The 23,446-nt window shown below is 45.5% G+C and overlaps 1 protein-coding gene across 3 annotated transcripts in view; it reads right to left on the bottom strand.

Annotated features, from left to right (window-relative positions):
* Positions 1-23,446, bottom strand: part of LCTL (lactase like) — a 94,275-nt gene that overhangs the window by 52,223 nt on the left and 18,606 nt on the right. For 2 of the 3 annotated variants that reach the window (XM_033160203.1, XM_033160205.1), the window contains exon 2: positions 4,500-4,829. In XM_033160203.1, coding sequence (XP_033016094.1) covers positions 4,500-4,629 — 130 coding nt within the window. In that variant the 5' untranslated portion in view covers positions 4,630-4,829. The remainder of the gene's footprint in view (positions 1-4,499; positions 4,830-23,446) is intronic. The other variant, XM_033160204.1, reaches the window with a different exon arrangement.

Below are 23,446 nucleotides of genomic sequence, written 5' to 3'. Positions count from 1 at the left end.
GGTATAAATAACCAATGATTGTTATTGTCCAACTGGGAAAGTAGCCCATCTAGGAGAAGAAAACTCTTATCTTAAACCTCTGTTACCTTGCGGAATAACTTCGGGAGAAGAAAAGGCTAAGGAGTAAACCCTACACAAATACATAGCGGAGTCCCTAAGATGGCTGTCAGTCTGCTGGCAACTCCTGTCTGTATTGCTCTGCTTTCGTGTGGACCACATAAGCAAGGCCAAGGGGGGGTGGCCATCTGGGCAGCCCAGGACCTCCATACACACACTGCCCAGGCTAGCCATTTCTGTGCTGCTTAATGCAGGGATTTGACTTCACCTCAGAGGTGCACCCCACTGTCTCTTGAAGCATACAGATGCCAACAACAATGGGGAGGGGGAGAGTAATGTATGCCATGTTGAGCTCCTGGGAGAATAAGGCAAGATAAAAATGCAACAGTGAAATAAATGTAATGATCATCAATTATTATTAGCTAGCTCAGGTTCTCCTCAGGGAGAGCACGTGTTGGGGTCGGGGCTGGCAAGCCACCTCCCTTGCAGCTGGGCGGGATAGTTGGCTGGCCACAGCTTCAATAGGTCATTGCTGTGTTGCTGGGGAAAAGTATATGCTGCCATTTGTGATGGATAGCCCAGCGTCCTTTTTATACTCTGGCACGCAGAGTGAGCCTTCTCTTGGCTGCGTGCTTTGGATCACCCGCCCTTCCCTCCCTTTGTTTTCTTAGGCCTCTGCATTGACCTTGCAACTGCCTGTCATGGGGTCGTCTGCTTTTGGAGCAGGGGCCCAGTAGGAATTTTCCCATTTGGCTGATTGGCTGTGGCCATCTGGTTTTCGCCTACTGCAGTAGCAACTAGTCATAACTTGTAAGGTTGGCGGTTAGGCATTGGTTCATTGTGATTGTGATTGGAGGGGTGGTCGCCCCTCCAAATGATGATGGTGTAGGAAATTCCGTTAAAGGAAGCCAGAGGCTCGACATTGCTTTTGTCCGAACCCCCGGTCGGGGGACAGGGCTACACAGGAGCCCCTGGGAACCTCCGGGGAGGGGGAGGGCTCTGCCCCCAGCCTCCATATCTCTCCCCGGATGGGATCTCCCGCCACTGACCAGTGGTCAGCTCTGTCCCGTCGGACAGGTAGTCAGAACCAATGCCTGCGCAACCACTCACTTAATTTGTATTTTAATAAAGTTGTGGCCTAAATTATTGCCAAAACCCAAACAAAGATTATGTCTGAAGCGTGAATTTATTGGGAGGTGGCTTGGGGACCTCGACACACAACTGACCTCAATTTTTGTGTTACTGTTATTATTTATCTCTTAAATTTGTCAGACGCTTTATCTCACCTAGGGGATGCGGGTGGCGCTGTGGGTTAAACCACATAGCCTAGGGCTTGCCGATCAGAAGGTCAGTGGTTCGAATCCCCGCGACAGGGTGAGCTCTCGTTGTTCGGTACCTGCTCCTGCCAACCTAGCAGTTCGAAAGTACGTCAAAGTGCAAGTAGATAAATAGGTACCACTCTAGCGGGAAGGTAAACGGTGTTTTCGTGCGCTGCTCTGGTTCGCCAGAAGCGGCTTAGTTATGCTGGCCATATGACCCGGATGTTGTACGCCGGCTCCCTCGGCCAATAAAGCGAGATGAGCGCCGCAACCCCAGAGTCGTCCACGACTGGACCTAATGGGCAGGGGTATCTTTACCTTTACCTTATCTCGCGTAGGGCAACCAAAACCCACTTACAAGCAAACAAATGGACATTAATCCCCACGTTTCTGTATTGTAATGTAAGAAATTGTATATCATACAGCGGAACAGATGGGCACCTACATACCGTATATACCACTAACGTGGACGTTCCAGTTAATCCAAGCCATGCATGAGCCCAGTTGTTTGCAAGTTAACTGGCTTTCCTCATGCACGAACCAGCCTGTAAGAATGCCTCACAACTACTGCTATTTATTCATGTGTGAGTTCGTGTTCTGCTTCTCCCGTCACAGGAGAAAACCTAGTGTAAAGCAGCCAAAACCATCTAGTACGTATCTGGTTAAAAAGACTTTTATCACAGAAAACTGAAATTTATCAGAGGGATGGCCTTTGGTAAGAAGAAACACCTCTGAGTGCTCTGTTGAAAATTCACCTTGTTATTCCTGGGTCATAAGGCACTTCAAGCTGCCCTTTGAGCTCACCTGCCACAATCAGAATGATACTTCAACCCTTTTAAAAGTTAACAAACTCTGCTAAACTCGCAAAAATGTCATCCAGTGTGGGACTTTCAGAGCTACAAGGCAAAAACATGACTAGACACAGGCCTTCTTTCATTGCAGTCCTGAGCCCCTCAGTTATGGGGTGTGTTTACCCATAATCTGAAGGAACAAACAAGACTTGGTCTCTTCCAAACCCAGAATATATTCTTATCTTCAGGGAAGGATCTTCTGGCAAACAATTCCCATTTGCTCTGTGAGGGTTTACACAACAAACTCACATGAGGCATGAACTAAAATAAAGGAGCATTCATCCCTTCTGTAGGGTCTTATTTGGGAATAAGTATATTGTTACCGACGGTGATGATATTTTATTATTATATTTATTCGACTTGTGAGTCATTTGCTACAAAAAAGTTTCTAAGTGACTTACAAAAGGTTAAAAGCCAAAAAGGTACAACATGTAAAACATATCAGTAAAAGCGTTCCAATAATGCTTGAACGAACCCAGCAGAAGAACAATCAAAAAGAGCATCAAACAGCTCACCATACTCTGTCAGATGCCCGGGAGAAGAGATAAATTTTAACCTGGTGCCAAAAGAGTACAGTCGTACCTTTGAAGTTGAACAGAATCCATTCCAGAAGTCCGTTCGACTTCCAAAACGTTCAGAAACCAAAGCATAGCTTCTAATTGGCTGCAGGAAGCTCCTGTAGCCAATCGGAAGCCCCGTCGGACGTTCAGGCTCCAAAAAACATTCACAAACACGAACACTCACTTCCGGGTTTGCGGCGTTCGGGAGCCAAAATGTCCAAGTACCAAGGCGTTCGGGGTCCAAGGTACGACTGTACGGGGAATTTTAAGTTTGTGAACGGAAAGCTACTGCTCCCAGGTTTCGTTGGCAGAAGTCATGTACTTTAAGTGTGCATTGGATGCATGTTTTATGTATGATGTGGATCTACCCACAGTGTACCAGGCCTAGGAGATCCTGTCGGCATCCCTGCATGAGGGATCTAGACGCCAGCTTCAACCTCAGGTGTTGTTGTTTTTAAATTCCCTTCCAGCTTGATGTTCTCCTACACAATGTCATAGGTTTGTTCCATGGCTCAGGTCTTTAGCACCTTGGCATCTGCCCTGTAGAGCACTCTCTCCATGGAGATCAGGCAGGCCATCACTTTCTGTCATCTATTAAAGGCTTCGTAAAGGGTGGCGCTGTGGGTTAAACCACGGAGCCTAGGGCTTGCTGATCAGAAGGTCGGCGGTTCGAATCCCCACGACGGGGTGAGCTCCCGTTGCTCGGTCCCTGCTCCTACCAACCTAGCAGTTCAAAAGCACGTCAGAGTGAAAGTAGATAAATAGATACTGCTCTGGCGGGAAGGTAAATGGCGTTTCCGTGCGCTGCTCTGGTTTCGCCAGAAGCGGCTTAGTCATGCTGGCCACATGATGGCTGTACGCCAGCTCCCTTGGCCAGTAATGCGAGATGAGCGCCGCAACCCCGGAGTCGGACACGACTGGACCTAATGGTCAGGGGTCCCTTTACCTTTACTTAAAGTTTCTGAAGGCTTATTTTCTGCAGAGACAGTATTTGTTGGTAGCCTTTTACTATAACTTTATCTTACAGGCTTTAGACTATTTTGTTTTACCTTTGCACGCTGCTATTGTTAAATATTTAGCAATCTACAAATGTTCCAGATAAAAAATAAAATAAATGCAGCACGTGGGGCAAGAAAGCACTCATGAGCATACCCTTTTGTTCATTTCACTTCTCCCTCAGAGGAAAGCCAAGGTATACCATCCTGTGAGTACATGCTTTTTCTGTGGCAATTTATACTTTTATCTGGAATCTTCTAACTTATTATTATTATTATTATTATTATTAGACAGTGTATCAATGTCTGAATAAATGAAAGCATCTTTATCAACTCAGGCCTAAAAGTATAATCTGCGATGTGATTTTTCAACTACAAAAAGATTACAAACTGCTCAAATTTTGTACTATCTTCGTCTGCATTTGGGATCTAGAGGAATCCATTCCCATTATTTCCCTCCCATCAAGTGTGTTTTTTTTTTGTTTTGTTTTTTGAAGGAGGTTATTGAGTTCTGCTACTGCCAGAGGAAAGAGAAATGTAATGGAGGAAATCTCTTCCCAAACATCACGAGACTTCACAGCTATGATAATGAAACTCTTCTTCTCCCTGTTTGCGAAGGATAAATCATTATGACAGTCAATCCGTTTTTAGAAACCCGATTCCATCCGTTTGCCACAAAATGCTGCAAATAAGTTTATTTAAAGAAAAATCAGGTACCTTCAACCTGGTATGCTGCTGTGGATGCGCCCCAAGCAAACGGTTTTGGGAAAGATGCGCCTTCCGGATTCCAGCTGGAGTCTGCAGAAGAGTCAAGGGTGCTGGATTCACCAGAGAGAGCTGAGGCCATGTTCCTAGGATGGTCTGTCTCTTTGTCAATCAGCGTATGCTTAATGTTTCCTGCCTGCTTTTGCCCCAAGCAGATTTCTGTCAGTCAGAGAGGACAGAAGAAGTGACGTATCCGCTCCAGCTCTCTAGAATAAATCTTGCTTTGTTTATAATAGCTTGGATGCCCGGGGTTCAGAGGGCAGCATTTTATCTCCAGCGCTACTGTTAAGAGAGAGAGAGGGAGAGTAGTGATTGAACGAGGACTTTGTCTCACAGAGCGTTTCTTAAGAATTTTCTCTTGCAGAAAAAAGGGGAGACCAGCATGCTTTAAAAAAAAGACAACTTTCTGCCTCCTTCAAAAATAAATACAAGAGGATGTTAAGTATTCAAAACAAAATAGAAAATTCTTTCCAGTAGCACCTTAGAGACCAACTGAGTTTGTTCTTGGTATGAGCTTTCGTGTGCATGCACACTTCTTCAGATACCATGTGCATGCACACGAAAGCTCATACCAAGAACAAACTCAGTTGGTCTCTAAGGTGCTACTGGAAAGAATTTTCTATTTTGTTTCGACTATGGCAGACCAACACGGCTACCCACCTGTAACCTTAAGTATTCAAAACACTCCAAACTTTAACAAAAGAACCACCACGCCAGCAGCTCTAAGGAACCACAGAACTCCATCGCAGTTTGGTTATACTATGGTTTGGACTCTCACATATGAACCAAGTCCCTGCCTTAACTATGGTTTATTTGGCCACCCCCAGAGGCGGGGGACTTGTCCTGTCAGCCCTCCCTATTTGTCCCACAAGGCCTTTGGGGGGAAAGTCACACCCACCCCACACCTAACATGCCTGTTCCTTCCTTGACCGCCTGTTAGAAGTACGTTGGGCCAACCTAAGTCCAGGTGGTTAAAAAGGCAGCTTTAGTGCAGGCAGCCCAGAAAAATGAAGGTATACACCTGGCGGCATCAGTGCCATCAACAGAAGGAGGAGCTGATGAGGCCTTCCTTCCTCACAGCCCATGCCGTCGCAAAGCCACCCAGAAGGATATTGGCTGGAACAACAGTTCTCTCGGCACATACACTGGCGAGCCATTGTAGTCAACCTAACCTCGATGGCCCACGGGTCTAGGAGTATTGTACAGGAAAGGAGATCAGTTTTCTTGCCTCCGTTCTGGCACGTTAAGATTTCAACCATGTCTTGCTTCCTGCTGCTTCTTTCCTCAGTTCTCAAGTACTAAAGCAGTTGGAAGGAAACGCTAAAGCGCCGTTGGTCCCCGTTCTGCCCTCCAACCCAAGAATGCAGAGACTTTTGTCGCATAAGGCAAAACTCAAAGGTCTCCAGTAGCTCGGATATATTTTTAAAAAAACAACACACTAGATGGCACTATTGCGACTTTATTGTTCAGACACGGAAAAAGAAACTATTTCCCCTCTTGACAGTAATAAAAAACACACCCCTATTGATTTATGCTAAGGTCGTTATTCATGTTTATTGGGCCGCAGGCAACATGTCGCTTTGAGGGGTGGGGTGGGAGAAGAGAAAAAGTCAGACTCTGTTAAGTGAATTCCAGGCTTGTGTCGTGTTGCTTTCCTTTACATGGAAACCTTTGACTCGGGAAACATTCGCCCAGCAGCTTTGATCTACTGCTGCAAATCAGTGGTATGTATTATGTGTATAACTGGGAATAGCACTGGATTTGGCCAAACCCCACGGTGCAAGATTGCGTGTTTTATTTTAGCAACACTATTTCTTAAAGGGTTAAAAAGTAAGCAGCTGGCAAAACTTCACGAACCCTTGTAGACATTGCACGGTAACTGGATCTGCGTCATATAAATCTTGCTCAGCCCTGCAGGCCCCGTGGAGTGAATTTCTATCCCTCCTTTCTTCCAAACTCAGGTTGTCATAAATACTTTCTCCACAATTTACCCTCACAACGTCCCAGTGAAGTAAGTTAGAGAACAAGTAGCTCAAGGTCACCCTGTAAGCTAAGCACAGATTTGAACATAGATCTCCCTGGCAGAAATCCAGGTCACCGGAAATTCTAACATATTGGCCTATCTAAGAAGACATCTTGAAAACTTAATTTTCAAGTTTCCAAATCAGATAGCTTCCAAGTCCAGTGGTAGAAGTATGTTGTTTTTTCCTGTTTCCCTTACTGCTTTAGCAATGGTAGGTTGTTGGACAATACAACTGCACGTGACATTGTCAGCGCTCACTGATAATTTGTTGTTGTTCAGTCGTTCAGTTGTGTCCGACTCTTCGTGACCCTATGGACCAGAGCACGCCAGGCACGCCTATCCTTCACTGCCTCCCGCAGTTTGGCCAAACTCATGTTAGTAGCTTCGAGAACACTGTCCAACCATCTCATCCTCTGTCATCCCCTTCTCCTTGTGCCCTCCATCTTTCCCAACATCAGGGTCTTTTCCAGGGAGTCTTCTCTTCTCATGAGGTGGCCAAAGTCCTGGAGCCTCAACTTCAGGATCTGTCCTTCTAGTGAGCATTTATGTGGACATAATTTATGTGGACATAAAAAGTGAGTCAAGTCTTACTTTCATTTCAACCAAAAAGGAAATAAAAGTATTCTATGCCTACTGTGCAGAATATTCATAGATACACCACTATAATACAGTGATAACCCATTTATACACATATATCTTGAAATTTAGTGAGTCTCAAACTACCCAAACCACAGGGACTGGTTTGTTACATTTTCTTACACAAGTTCTAAACGGAAAGCATTAAGCAATTGCTGAGATACAGCCAGGTTTTAGGAGAACACTGACTAGCATACTTTACAGAAATCTGCTTAAATTGGACATAAACACTCCTGTTGATTGAAATGAAGGGTGATGATACACAACAACTTTGGGGTGGGTGGGTGGAAGCCATTAATGCATTACAGAGAAATTGTATTGCTTCTGATTCTATTTAGCTTGCTTCATTAATGTTCTGGAAGAGGGAGGAAATGGCAGATTAATTAAATTTGCAGATATTAAGAGTGGGAGGAGCGGAGACATTGGAAACATGGGCAGAATTTAACAATGCTATTCACCTTGGAAAGTGACAAACTACTGCATCTGGCAGGAATCTGGGGGAGGAGGTAGAAGACACAAAAGACTTCGTGGCAAGAGAGAAACCTGACAGGAGCCGGCCATTCCAGTCTATGGGAAATGGTGCCACTGGATTAACTCAAGATGGTGCTCTTCGTGAAGATGAACTGGCTCTATGGTCCACAATCAGGGGCGTAGCAAGGGAGGGGCGGAGGGGGCGGGGGGGCCGGGGCAGTGCCCCTGCTGGGGGTGACACATCGGGGGGCGGCTCCGCCTCCTGGGCTTTTTTTTTTTTTACTTTAATTTTTAAAAAATCTTTTTAGGCTATTTTCGGCACTGCCGAGGTGGAGCCGCAGGGGCGGCCAGCGAGGAGGGGTGTCACCCCCTCCTCGCTGGCCCGCCCCTTGCCTCTTTGCCGAGCTCTGCTGCTGGCTGGCTTGCGGAGCCCCTCCTCACTGGCCCGTCCCTCTCCCTGCCCCGACTTGCGCTCCGCCAAGGGAGCCCGCAAAGACTCCCAAATCCGCTGCCCAGCACCCCTTCGTGCAGCGGCTGCTCACGCAGGCATGAGCAGCCATGGTATGAAGTGGTCTCCCGGGGCGTCGCGTGCGTCATGACGTCATGATGCACGCACCGCGGTGCCCCGCCCCCAGGAGTGCCTCTTGGCTTCCCGCCCCCGGCAGCCAAGGGGCTAAGAACGCCCCTGTCCACAATGACTCTGGCACCCAGGTCCAAGTGCTGGCAAGCTCCACCTTCCCACAGTTTGAGAGGTAGCAAGGAAGAGCACAGGGCCAGCTTCAAGGGTTGGATTCTGTCAAGGGACCACAGTGACAGAAGGAATAGGAAATCAGTGGCTGAAACTCACTCCTGGTTGATCCCCACAATACCCAACAGGCAGAGGCCAAGCCAAGTAGGAAGCAGGTTATGCATCAAGGGAAGAAGTCATGGGTCAGTATCCACATTTGAAATTCAATAGGCGTCAGGCGTATTTTGCACCTAGGACCCAGGTGGCGCTGTGGGTTAAACCACAGAGTCTAGGGCTTGCTGATCAGAAGGTCGGCGGTTCGAATCCCTGCCACGGGGTGAGCTCCCGTTCTCGGTCCCAGCTCCTGCCCACCTAGCAGTTCGAAAGCACATCAAAGTGCAAGTAGATAAATAGGGACCGCTCCAGCGGGAAGGTAAACGGCGTTTCCGTGTGCTGCTCTGGTTCGCCAGAAGCGGCTTTGTCATGCTGGCCACATGACCTGGAAGCTGTCTGCGGACAAACGCCGGCTCCCTTGGCCTATAGAGCGAGATGAGCGCCGCAACCCCAGAGTCGGACACGACTGGACCTGATGGTCAGGGGTCCCTTTACCTTTATCGACCACTTGCGACCAAGGATGGCACCGGACATCTCCACCATCTGGAGATGCATACCTGGGGATATGGATTGTTTTTCACACACTAGCAACACATCCTGTATAATTCCACCCATTATACTTTGTCTGTACAATCAGAACGAATTTCAGGAACCAAAAAGTCGTGTTGAAAAAGATGACTTTCGAGCCACCCGACCCAAAAATGGCAACTAGGCATTCCGTTTTGGTGACTGTAACCCTGGTTTAAGGAGTCATTTGGCACCTAGCTTATATATCTAAGTTTCTAACACTGGTCAGTGTGCCTGGTGGTTAGCTGCCTCTCGCATGAGTCCAGAAGTGGCTGCTGAGTCGTGGGACTTGGTGTCAGGCAGCCACTGTGTCTCTTCCTGCTCCTCTTTAGAATTTCAGCTGTCTGAAACCAGTGGGGTGTAGACGTTAAGAGCAGGAGTCTCGTAATCTGATGAAGTGGGTTCATGTCTCCGCTCCTCCACATGCAGCTGCTGGGTGACCTTGGGCTAGTCACACTTCTCTGAAGTCTCTCAGCCCCACTCACCTCACAGTTTGTTGTGGGGGAGGAAGGTAAAGGAGAATGAAAGCTGCTTTGAGACTCCTTCCGGTAGTGAAAAGCGGGATATCAAATCCAAACTCTTCTTCTTCTTCTTCTTCTTCTTCTTCTTCTTCTTCTTCTTCTTCTTCTTCCATCCTTCCTCCCTTTTCTGCCACGTCCCTCTGTGACATTACAGCAGCTTAGCCACTCATTCCTACAGCTTCCATGCTTGCACTACAAATTGCCTCTTACTTTTATATACATGGAATACGACCCTCCGGTGAGCCAGCTGCAACAGTCTGCAAGAGAGTAGGTAACACAGCTTTCCAAAAGATTTGTGCAATACCGTAATACGGCAAGCATTTTTTTTTCCACCTACCCTCTTCTTTCCTAAGAAACACTTGTTTATTGTGCATGCTGGGTTTTTTTTTTTTTTGGTTTTTTTAAGCCTGCGAAACATTAATGGACGCTTCTTCCAAGCACCTGCGAAGCAAGATAAGTAGCACAGCGGTAGTTTAATGTGACAAAGTAATCTAAACGCCTATTTGAAATCTAGTAAATACAGGTTATTCTCTTTTTTAATGACTTAATGCTTTTATTCTATTTGGTGTTCCAGGCATTATTAAAGATGTGCAGCGATGCTTGGAGATGATTATCTTGTTCTGAGAATATCACAAAACGCATACCTGCCCCAAAGCTGAACTAATGGAATGAGAAAGAGGCAGAAAGGATCAATGCCGCTGCTCTTTGGCATCGCTGTCCCTTGCTTGATTTGGACACATAAATGAAAGAGAGATTAAAGGATACAGTACTTAGAATGGTGCAGCGCTGCCTTTTTAATATGATTATCTTAGAGGTTGCCTGCTCAAAAAAAGAAAAAAGTCACTGGGATAGATCCAGTATCTCATTCAATTTCAGCTTTTTTTGATCTCATCCTTTTTTAGTTTCGGTTCAGAGCAATTTGAACAGATGCACAGTAAAGATTAAACCACACATATATCCTCTTTCTCCCTGATGAAGATAATTGAAAACACCATGGAAAAAAAAAGGAGTTTGGGATGAAACAGGTGGCTTTCCTAAACTTTCACGGAAAAGCGGACACCTCTCATTTTCAGGCAAAAGGTTGCCGAAGTATTTCGGGCCAGTCGCGGAAAAGGTAGCAAAGTTGGCGAAATCCTCTTAATAGAATTCTTGCCAAATACTCAACAAGCGAGGGAAATTATCTTAGTGCTGGAATACTCACCATTATTCCCTCTCTGTTTGTTTTTTTCTGAGTCAGTTTGCACATTCAGATTAAAATATTCAATTGTATGTGGACCGGATACAGAGATGGCTGCAGTGTCCAGTTTTCCACATTGCGTATGGATCTTGTCCAAGCAATGTAGGATTATGTTGTCAGTCTAAGCACATTTCTCATACTTTCCTGTTAATCTGCATCATTTGTGCACATTCTCAACTCTGCTCACAGTAAACCTAACATAGATATGCACACATTGGTCTGTGCAACATGCACGTAATGTCCATTGTGCTTTTTTGAAGTCATTCTTTCCGTGGGGCAGCACCTGCGCTGTGGAACTCCCTGCCTCTTGACATTAGGCAGGTGCTTTCATTAAGCTGCACTAGACACCTGCCAAAAAAAAATTCACCTTGTGATTTAGTTATATTTGTTTTGAATGTTTTCTTCACTTTTATCTTAGTTTTTAATGATGGTCTTGCTTTTAATTGCCTGGTGGATTTAAGTTGTTTTACGTATAATTGTCAACTGCTTGGAGATATTTTGTATTGAGCAGGCAGTTTACAAATTTCCTAAGTAAATAATGCCTACGTGGTTAATATACAAAGACAGAGAAAGAGAGCTTTTTTTCACCATCTGCCAGTGGCAAACAGATACAACCAACCTTCTCCAGTGATATTTACTTGAGTTATTTCATAGGCCAAACCCTGATTTTTTCCATTCCTTTGGTCGTCCAAGTATGAAGAGATCTATTCCAGCATTTCGAAGTATCCTAGCCAACATAAAAATAGCACAACAGTAACTATTGGAAGGAGGCTAGAAAATATTAAATTGATACAAAAGTCATGGTTTTCCATGGGTGTTTCCCCACAAATGCAGAGAAGCAACTATGTGCTCTTTACTTTTTATTTCCAAATGTCATACAGAGCATTCAACATGTGCTCTTTGCCACAGCCTTCAGCTCCTTCATGCCGACGTCAGTTTTTTGCTAGGACCCTGTTCCATGGTAAACCATGCTCTTTGGCCGCATTCTCAGGTTACAAACTATTGTTTAAATGTGTGAATGGGTGTTTCTCTCCTGCTCCCCTTGTTGCTGAGGTCCTCCTTTGTCCTCAGCAATTTCTAACCTTCTGCCTGTCTGCAATCGTGTCCTACTGCTTTCCAGTTTCTCACCTGCTGGCCTTCAAAATGAACCCCCGGCTACTTTCTTCTCTCAGATGTGTGGTGTAGTGGTTAAGAGTGGTAGACTCATAATCTGGTGAACCGGGTTCGCGTCTCTGCTCCTCCACATGCAGCTGCTGGGTGACCTTGGGCTAGTCACACTTCTTTGAAGTCTCTCAGCCCCACACACCTCACAGAGTGTTTGTTGTGGGGGAGGAAGGGAAAGGAGAATGTTAGCCGCTTTGAGACTCCTTCGGGTAGTGATAAAGCGGGATATCAAATCCAAACTCTTCTTCTTCTCTTCTTGACACATTTTACCAGAGAGTATATGCCCCTTCTCTGAACTGCTACCACCCTGAGAAACAGTCTTACAAAGTTGCTTTGGGTTTCAGTCAAAATCCCTGAGGGGGTGCCTGCCATGAGAAGCGACCACAAATTCCACTTTAGGTGACAATCTGGTAGCCCATCAAGAGTGACTGGGAGCCGTTGTGACCATTTCAGTCCCTCATACTCAGCAGCTCATACAGACAAGGAGTGAGCCTTGAAGCACATTCATTGCAAGGTCTCGGTGAGCTTTGATTCCTGTCCCCTTGTCAATGTTTGTTCAAGGAGCTTCCCACAGAAAGCTGTGTTTGTTCCAGAAACTTTCCACAGACGATGTGAGGAACAAGGTCACAAAGCAGTGGGGAACTCCACTTTGCAAGGGCCACTGAAAAGAATGTGTCTTAAGTCACCTTCATATGATCCACAAGGCTTTCTTTAAAAAAAAAAAAGAAGAAGTATCTGAGAATACTTAAGGGAGATGTCTGAATACTGAGCTATACATTCTCCCCCACCCACCCCAATAGCTATGGCAATCAAGTGTTGGCCAAATGCCCAGAACAGGCCCAAGACAGGTTTGTTCTGTAATAAAGCCTGCAATTGTTAAAAAGCTGGATTAAAAGCTTCTGACATACCTTTGGAAACTGGCACGAGAGGATTTAAAGCAAGAAAACAACTATTGTTCCCGTCAGAGATGAAGACAGATTGAAGATAAGAAGAGAGCTCAGAGCGTTGTCTTCAGACGCACTCCAAGTTTGCCTTCAAACCTGAACTGGCAGACATGGTGGCAACTTGAATCCTGGCTAAAGTCCTGCAATCTTGCCTTAGCCCACTAACTCTAGGGCAATTGGTTCATTTTGTTAGGCAGGGGATGAAGTAGAGAGGTGGAACAAGACCGCAGGCTTCAACTCAACATTTGCGTAAGCAGTAGAGCTTGCGTTTCTGGTTGTTGACTTGGAGCACTCCAAACAGATTGAGTTCTTTATTTAGTTTTTAAATTTATGCTTAACTTTCATTCCTTCATTGTTGCAGGGTGCCATCCATACAGCAGCAGAATCACAGGATTGCAGTGCATGAATCTTTTTGCCCAATGCGGGGCTCAAACCCACAACCCTGAGATTAAGAATCTCATGCTCTGCTGACTTGAGCTATGTGTAGAAGAGAAATCATATCACCATTGCTGTTGTCCTAAGCATACTTACAAAGAGGCAAGTCCATCTGAAAGCAAAGGGACTTATCTCAGTCTCAACACTAGCCGCTCTGCCACATTTCTAAAAATAAATAAATGCTTCTCTCCCACGGTAGTACATGTTTATTATACCCACAGGCCTGTTAAATATTTCCTACATCCAAATTGGCCCTCAGCAATTTCCTACTGAATGTCACAACTTGAAATTATTATCTTTGCTTTCGGCAACTCAGATACTGACAACTTTAAACTGCCAGATCATTCCGTTAGCACTCAGAATTGCTTCTCATATTACTTTTCCAACCTTTCCTGAGATACACGAAGCAAAGTGCCAAGAATATGTCTATATTTGTAACATGGGAATAGTCTGTGAGACATCCAGCAAACTTCCCAGAAGCTACTTAGACAGATGTGAGGTTGTGGGGGTGGGAGCAGGGGGTTGGCAGGGGCAGGAGAGGAATAAAATTGTTCCTTAAAGAGCCTAGCCACATGAAACTCCCCCCCCCCCAAATACAAGCAGTTCCCATTGTTTCTGGATAGGTTGTTGTTTAGTCGTTTGGTCGCGACTCTTCATGACCCCATGGACCAGAGCACGCCAGGCACTCCTGTCTTCCACTGCCTCCCGCAGTTTGGTCAAACTCATGTTGGTAGCTCCGAGAACACTGTCCAACCATCTTGTCCTCTGTTGTCCCCTCCATCTTTCCCAACATCAGGGTCTTTTCCAGGGAGTCTTCTCATGAGGTGGCCAAAGTATTGGAGCCTCAGCTTCAGGATCTGTCCTTCCAGTGAGCACTCAGGGCTGATTTCCTTCAGAATGGATAGGTTTGATCTTCTTGCAGTCCATGGAACTCTCAAGAGTCTCCTCCAGCACACACATGACTATTTTCTGAGCAGGCTGTCCGTACACATGGCTAGCAGAGATTCATCTGATCACGATAGCTGGGGAAACGTCAGTTGCAATCACTGGGATTTTGCCAGTCATGCGCACAAATGGCTTGTTCATGGAGTATGATTCTCTATGCAAGCGCACATCCACAAGCAGTGTTAGAAACTCAGATGTATAAGGTAGGTGCCAAATGGCTCCTTAAACCAAGGTTGCAGTAGCCAAAATGGAATGTCTAGTTGCCATTTTGGGGTAAAACAGCTCTGAAGTCTTATTTTTCAAATGATGGAGTGACCGTGATTGATTCTCAGTTAAACATCTGGCTAGTTCAAACTACAAGAAAGAAGATTCCACCTAAACATTAGGAAGAACTTCCTGACAGTAAGAGCTGTCCGACAGTGGAATTTGCTGCCAAGGAGTGTGGTGGAGTCTCCTTCTTTGGAGGTCTTTAAGCGGAGGCTTGACAGCCATCTGTCAGGAATGCTTTGATGGTGTTTCCTGCTTGGCAGGGGGTTGGACTGGATGGCCCTTGTGGTCTCTTCCAACTCTATGATTCTAGTTCAGATGACAACCTTGAGCTAGATGAAGAACTTGAAGAACTTGAAGAAAAGTCACTTGATCCAGGGACGATCCACATATATATTGGCCTATTCCTACCTCTTTTATTTAATGGTGATGTAGACCATTCATAACATAGGGATATTCTTCACAACTGTGAGCAGGGCAATGGGGTGGGATAAGTGAAGACAAGCTACAACAATTAACTATAACGTTGTTCACTGCTCCTGCTCAGGCTGCACAGAAAAAGCATTTTGGTTCCTGAAATTCATTCTGTTTGTGCAGATAAAATAACTGATAGAATTTACAGGGTGCGGGATTAGTGTGTGAAAACAGTCAGGATCCAATGATCCCCAGGCCTGCACCTCTAGATGGTGCCCATGTTCTTCCATATAAAAACTCACTACAGACATTTAGTGTCAGGGAACTGCCACCTAGCGCGCTGAGGGGAACGGGGAGACAGTTAGTATACAGAGAGCCCCGACGCCAATTGATCAGCAGCACCTCTTCCAGCGGGGAAAGCCGCTACACCTCCAGTGGGGAGGAGAGGGAAGGAACCAGCCTGGCGAGGAGAGGGCTTAGAGATGCCACTGAGAGCCCCAGCACTTCTTCTAGCCAGGAGCCACAAACAGGGAGCCTGGCGGGGAGAGGGCTTGGGGATGTTGCTGAGACCCTGCGCTCAGCTCGCCCGGCTGGTCAGGAGGGAGGCACGCCATTCCTGATGCCCCAGCTGCGCAGAGGGATGAAACGCAAGGAGGGTAGGAGGAGACTTGGGGTGCCAAAGTCCTTATGCTGGGGGAGAAGCCGGAAGGGGCCACTCCCGGATTCTGACAGCGACTGAGACAGACATGCATTTTGTAGCTCTGCACTGTAAATAGTTTGCACAATAAAACTGCAAAAGACTGTCTGGGCTCCTGCTCCGTTACTCGTGAGGCACCATCATGCGAACCTTACAGCTAGCATGTCAAAAGAAGAAGGGGAACAAGGTCTAGCCTAGTCTTCTCCCCAACAGGACAAAATTCTTCTCTCTAACATTTATGTCCGGGGATTTTTTTATGTGCAGGGAGATTTATATGGAAAAAGTCATGGAATTCCCCACAGAAAGACATAGGCACAGTCTGAAGTGGTGCATTTCAGGAAGTGTGAATTAGACCTTAGAACCCTCCAAAAGCGAGAAGACTTCCTGTCACCAGCAATTATCCCCAGATATCTAGGAGATGTCTGTCATCCATAACTTCTTGGCTTTGGAAACAATGAAAGACGAAAACAGGTTTAGTATGGACAAAATTCCAAGACTCCAAGCGCCATTTTACACTATACCCGATTTTTAAGTTTAGTCATGGTGCTCTCTGCCAAATTAATGTTCTTCTGGTTCAGTATGAAGAACAGAGGTTAACAAAAGGGTGAGGATTTAACAGCCCTCATCTTCAGCTGGGCCTTGCAATATCTTCTTCCCCTTTATTACTCTTTTCTTTTATACATGCCAAATCATCAGGCAGATTATCTAATTTCTCAACTGAAAGGGTAAAACTAACTGGGCTAGAGCTGTTTCAGAAATGTATGGTATAGAGCGATATTTTCTGGCAGTCCACACCACCTTCTATTTGATACCAAAGTTCAATTCCTGATAATTTTTTGATAGTAACAACAACATTTAGGACTTTTATATAGCACGTTTAAAGCATTCAGTGTGCTGCACATTCATGTTTCAGTGTACCTGCAAAGGAACTCCTCTTGCTAGCCTATACTACCTTTCCTCTGGCGAGGGGCAAAGCAAGGTGGGTGCGGTCCGCCCCGGGTGTCACCTCCAAGGGGGTGACAAAATGCTGTGCGGCACTCAATGTCTGTGAGAGACGCTGTGGCTTTGGCACGCTCAGGCTTCCCATTTCCAAAATGGTCCGCCCACCGGCTCCCCCTCAGCTGTAGGGCGGTAGGCAGACTCTTCGTCGCAAGGCACGCAATCTCCACTGAAAAAGCTGAACAACTGTGGCAGTGCGAAAAAAGCTCAACAACTCTGGTTCTCCCCAAAAAGTTGAACAACTCTGGTTCCCCCCCCCAAATATGAAATAAAGTCAAACCATTTTTGCAGGCAAAAAATAATAATAATTCAATGTGGAGGGGATGACAAGAAATTTTCCGCACCGGGTACCACCTGACCTTGCTACGCCACTGCCTCTGGCGTATTTTCTCTTCCAACTCTCCTTTCATACTCCACCCTATTTCATTCCACTTGCTGCCTCCTCAGGTTCTTGCTTCTCTTACTCTCAGCTCTTTCTGCTTACTTGTTTGACCCTCTCGAGGATTTAAAGTGAGTGACCAATGGCAGGCGAGACTTTTCTGCCAGACCTGCATTTTTTCTCACAATAGGCCAGGTCAGCCAATCACTGTCAGAAGCTTTGTCATGACAATACATTTTTATGTAATACAATATAAAATTGCCTTGACTAGACCAGGGGTCAGCAATCTTTTTCAGCTGTTGGCCGGTCTACTGTCCCTCAGATCATGTGGTGGGCTGGACTTTATTTGGGGGGGGGGGTGAACAAATTCCTATGCCCCACAAATAACCCAGAGGTGCATTTTAAATAAAAGCACACATTCTACTCATGTAAAAACACAAGGCAGGCCCAACAAATAACCCAGAGGTGCATTTTAAATAAAAGGACACATTCTACTCATGTAAAAACACACTGATTCCCAGACCACCTGCAGGCCAGATTGAGAAGGCGATTGGGCTGCATCCAGCCCACGGACCTTAGGTTGCCTACCCCTGGACTAGACCATCTGCAGTCTAGAATCAGTACTATGGTCGTAACATTTCAGCAGTGCAGTACGACGCTTTAAATGCTAGATACTATAGCAATGTTGTGCAATGGGAAAATATGGCGTTCAGAAATGTGACATCCCCAAGGCTACCATCTGAAACGAGAGTGGAAAAATTAAGAAAATCCTCTGTTCCCAACCAAGTTCAATTTCTTACTGAATTGACCCATGAACTACTGAATCATTAGCTTCTAAAAACCCAATTTTACCAGCCAATTATTCAGCAGAACATGACATGATCAATGATGCTGAAGGATTCAAGCGAGTTGTATTGATCAATTTTCTGTTTGTATATATGTGTGAGTGTGTGTGAGTGTGAACAAAACACAGCTGTCAGCTCATTTGGGTTCATTGCTGATAAAGTGATGTTTAAAACAATTAATGAAGTAACGCTTTGAACATGGAGGGCAAAAGCACTAATTGATATGAAAAAGTCAGAACACTAAGTGCTCAATTAATTAATAATTTTCCTACTAATTGATTTCTTCAAGTATTCTGGAGGGCAAAACTGAAGTGGTGGAGATCTATAATAATTGTCTCTCCATAATAGCTTAGCATTTGACACTCTTCTAAAAGGAACCTAAGGGAAGGAGCTGAAAGACCAGTTAATCCCTCAAATCCATTTGCAATTATTCCAGAGATTTGGAGGGTGGGAGAGATCAGCAATAAGTAAATTCTCCATTGGTGCATGTTTTGGACTCTCAGCTTTGAGATGTATCCCGGAACACCGGCATGTGGAGCATTCATCGCAAAATAAAAACAAAATAAAATAAAATAAAATAAGCCCTCTGCAGCTGGAAAACCACAAGAGCAGTGAAAGGAGATGCTGTTAAGCAGTTCAAAATATACAGATATCACAAACAGATGCCTCTGATTAATTCTGGTAGAGATAACCAACTGGACTCACCAACCTGAAACAAGCGAGGAAAACTACAGTCACTAATTTTGCATGCCTCCCACCTCCCCACCTCTCCCTTTCTCCATTTCCCTTTGTCTTGAAGTTGCGAGCCCAGTGTCAGTGTCACCGCCTGCCCTGCGGATCGGTGTCTACATGTAAGATATGACTAATAACTCAGGCAAACGACGAACTGGGCTTTAAAAAATGGCCACAACTTTATCTTGGTGGAATTTTGGCTCAGGCATCAAGTGTATATGCATTTCAGCCTCCTGCTGGAGGGTCGTAACAGGATTATGGCCTCTACAAGACGTCGATTACTGAGTTGGCCGTCCTAAGACCACTGCTGGGAGCCCTATGACCCATCTGCGGGACACTTGGCTTCAGGACAGGGACATCCACCAAGACCCCTTTAATGAGGTACCCTGAAAATTCCACTGGTTCAGGGCAGGGTGATGCATCACTTCACTCCATGCTTGAAGACTTGGATTTCACCCAATGCCTTAACCACCCAAATATGCAAAACCTCTAGACCAGTCAATTTGTATTCAGGGAACTTCCTTCCTGGCTCTTTCTCCATTTCCCTTTGTCTTGGAGTTCTTGCTCTATATTGCCTTTGGTTTGGTGCTGACATCCTTGCCTTCTGTCAGCAATGCATCCCTCACTCTCCACCAGAGGCATCTTACCCATAGAGGCTAGTGGCGCAGGGCGCCAAGTTCTGGAGGGCGCCAGGGAAGAGGCGGAGGCTGGACGCGGTGCCTCCTTGCATCAGCTCGCCGCCCTCGCCCGCCTCCGCCAAAGCAGCACTGCACCCGGAGCCTCTGTCTGCCATGGCCACCGTGGCATGGAGCAGCCAGCTGAGCCAGGAGGCGCCGTGTCCAGCCTCCGCCTCTTCCCCGCTGGAGGAGCCGCCCTCCAGCCGCTGCCCGCCTCCTCCAGCCCTGCCGGCACCACCGCCCTCCCTAAAAAACTCTGGGAAATGGGAGGGGGGGGTGCCAGAGGAAGCTTTGCACCACGGCACTGGATGTGCTTAAGACGGCCCCGCTCTACAACACTAAGTTCTCCTAATACAAGTATTTGATTGAAATAAATTGAGTGTGCATGCACTCTCTCTCTCTCTCTCTCTCTCTCTCTCTCTCTCTCACACACACACACACACACACACACACACACACCAGGAAATAACCCGCTGTATTCAAAATTTGCGTTAAATTGGATATCATGTCTACTTGGAGGCCTCGTGAACTCATTCCCAAAGCCTTCCAAGACACTGGCATCGGGGTGCCTAAACATTTCGGAAACTGCAACCGCAAAAAAAAAAAAAAATGCAGTCCTTTAAAAAAAAAAATCAAAAACGGCATCCTTTTAACAAGTGGTCTAAATTGTATCTGCTTCGCATATGACAAAGAGTTTTGTTTGGCCCAAAGCATTATCAGAAAGCAGTTTGCCTTGCTGTTGTCGGAAGGATGGTGTCAATATTTAACGGCTGTACAGCATGCAGCAGTTTTATTCTTACCAAAATAGCACTGCCAAAGTGACTTGCTAAGCCACCTTGTGTTATTGGTGCTATAGGATTTTCAAAGCAAAAAACCAATACAAGGGATTAATGGTTAAGGTTATGCAAAATCCATTTAATCAGCATGGCTAATTTTAGCTTTAACTAAAGCTGCTGGCAATGGCATATGCATTTCGCTCTGGGGCTTTCCTTTTAAATAATGATAGAATACACTTTTAAAAGGTAAATTTATCTTAACTGAGGGCCTACCTAATGCTCTTTAATTGCTGAAGGAGTGATTTGAATAGCATTTGCATGAAGAAAAAGGAGGAATTCTTCAGAGGTGCCATTTCAAAACTGTCAAGTAAGCATTTCAGTTCTTTGCAGTTAGCTCATTCTCTTATTGAATACTCAATAGGTAAGTAAAGCATCAACCCAGAACTTCACTTCTGGGGCCAATTATACAAATTATAACCCTTCACCTTTCAGGAAAAGACTGGGGAAATCCAAACCTTGAAAGATAGATGGAAAGGAAAGTCCTAAACAACGGGTACATCCCTCTTAGAAAAATGCCCTTTTCTCAGCTCAAGACAGGGAGGTCAAGTATCCAAAATTATTTTACGAGGCAAGTTTTCTGTCTAATTGAAGAGTTACCACACAGGAGAGGATTTAGTTCTACATTAAGACTTTAAATCAAGCGTGAAGCGGATTAAGCCAAATGTTAAAAGCGTTATTATAAACAGAGTTCTTTCAAACCAAGAAAGCCCAACAGGAAATGAAAGTTGTGTTCATTCCTTGCCGTTTCCATGTTGCCTGCTGTGCTAGCACACTTTTGAGAGCTGGGGCGGAACTACATATTACACATGGCTCTGGACTGTGACCAAATATGGCAACATTATATTGAGTTTCCCACCTCCTTCCCCATACTGCAGAGGCCTGCTGACCCGGTGTGCTGATTTTTTATATATTTTTATCACAACATTCCCTCAAAAAGAGGTTCAAAAAGACTGATGGAAGCAAAAAACCATTGCAATCTCATAGTGTCCTTCTCCACCTGTTATTGAACCATGAGAGCAGTGGCAGCGAAACACATAACACAAGGACTTCAAACTGAGGGCAAATGGAAGTAGGAAATGTTGCAGCTGAGTAGGGCCAGCCCCAAGACATTTTGGCACCTGAGGCAAACTACAAAATGGCATCCTCCTCACCAGGGAAAAAGTGGGGAATGGCAATCAGGAACAACGGAGGCGGGTGGGAATAAAGATCAACATTGGGAACAAGGGGAAGCAAAGATTCACTTCAGGAAGAAGGGAGGGAATCAAATCAACCTTATCTGACGGTTGAATCAAAGGCAGGGGTCGGCAAACTAAGATTCTCGGGCCGTATCAGGCCCACCAGGCTCCTAGATCCGGCCCGTGCCGCAAAGCCGGAACCCGCCACGAAGCCGAGACTCCCGGCGATTGGGAGGAAGAGGTTGAGTGGCAGCGGCTCTGCCAATCAAATGCTGCTCCTGGTTTACCTCAGCGGCGTTTGATTGGCAGAGCCGCCGCCGTTCGACCTCTTCCTCCCGCCACCGACGCCGCCCTTGTGCTCCTGTGGGCCAGGGAGCAGGGCGGACAAGCTCGCTCTGCCTACCCGCTTCACGAGAAGCAGTGGCGGTGGTGGTGGCAGCCCCTGGGAAGGTAAGTGCAGTGCCTTCTTTCTCTAGGCAGGGAGGAAGCACATTTCGTGCTGCCACCGCCAGCCCTTCAGCGAATGAGGCAGACGGCGAACCGAGAAGGCGGCTGGGGCTGGGGACTACAGCCCCCTGCGGAAAAAGTTTGCTGACCCCTGAGCAAAGGCCTTCGCCAGGAAGAAAGGGTCCCACTCTGGATCACACCAGGTGGAGGAAGAGCCCAGGACACCCCAGGGGGCAGCCCCTGCCATTTCCTCCCCAGGGGTGAGAGACCAGTAGTCAATGTGTTTCTTGGAGATCAGACCGGCTGCTCCTGTAGATCCTGCGGCCCCAGTTTTCCATATAAGTTACATTATAGTCCAAAGCCTATTCATCAGGAAATAAAGATTTGTTTTAAGTTTTTCATGTGTGCTAAAACTCAGTCTAAGTTGTTGTTGTTTTTTAAACCGTTTAACCACATCAGTTAACAAACATGGATACATATGCTATAATGTTATTGTTTTAGTTAAATAAATTGTTTAACTTGCTACTAAGGAAATGATTATTTTTCTTCTTCCAATAAAGTACAGCAGAAAAGTTGTCCAAATATAAACAGTTAACTTATTAAACCTCACAATGATATCATAATTATCTGTCTATGTATTTCTAATAGTAAAACCAAATCAGTAATTTTTGATATACTAACTGTAATAACTACTCTGAAAATTTATTATTCCAAAAATGAAACCTTCATCTGGTTGTAAATACTATGATTATACCAGCAAGAATGAGTTTTTCTGTAAAAAAAGAGAGATTTAAATCAAGTCTTACTGACTAGTGATTTAAATCAAGTCTTACTGACTAGTGATTTAAATCGTGATTTAAATCGATTTGATTTAAATCAAATCCACCCTGGTATTACCTTCTCCTCCAGCAGACTTCACTTAGAATCCTTACCATCAATTGAATCTCAAAATTCTTTACAAATATACACCATTCATTTACCTGAGAACCCGGTAAGTGCCTTAAAGGCCAATCCAGATGAGGTAGAGTGGATTTAAAACAAGATAAAGATTCTGAGTGCCGTTCAGAAATGAACGAAGTGTTTTTTTATCTATACAGTGGACGATTCTCTTTGGAATACTTCCCCAGGGAAATTGTTAAGTGGGATCTTAACAAGCAACAGGCAACATAGCACTTATTCTGCTCTTTAACATACCTTGCTGTTTGTAGACTGCACCTCTTGCCTTAAAGGAGGACTGGGCAGATTTCTTTTTGAGCCAAAGCATTGTCTAAATGAAAAATGTGACTCCAGATCCAATTTAACATTCAGGGTGACAAATGCATAAATCAAGACTGTGAAAAGGCATTTGAGGGACCTTCCCCCCCACCCCAGAGAGCCACGTATTTTCAAGGTAATTTTCATAAATATACACAGGTTGTGTGTGTGTGTGTGTTTCTTGTTGAAATGGTAAACATGGCACTAGGCTGAACCACTGCAGATGTGAAATCGTATGGCTGACTGTCCTCCGTTGTCGTTTTTAATTCCTGTATAACAAAAACCGGGACGCGGGTGGCGCTGTGCTCTAAACCACTGAGCCTAGGGCTTGCCGATCGGAAGGTTGGCGGTTCGAATCCCCGCGACGGGGTGAGCTCCCATTGTTTGGTCCCA

Source organism: Lacerta agilis, chromosome 9 (genome assembly GCF_009819535.1).
Source record: "Lacerta agilis isolate rLacAgi1 chromosome 9, rLacAgi1.pri, whole genome shotgun sequence".
In the NCBI taxonomy this organism is placed as follows: domain Eukaryota; kingdom Metazoa; phylum Chordata; class Lepidosauria; order Squamata; family Lacertidae; genus Lacerta; species Lacerta agilis.
The sequence above is the reverse complement of the archived record's forward strand: the minus strand, read 5'-3'. Positions and strand labels throughout refer to the sequence as shown.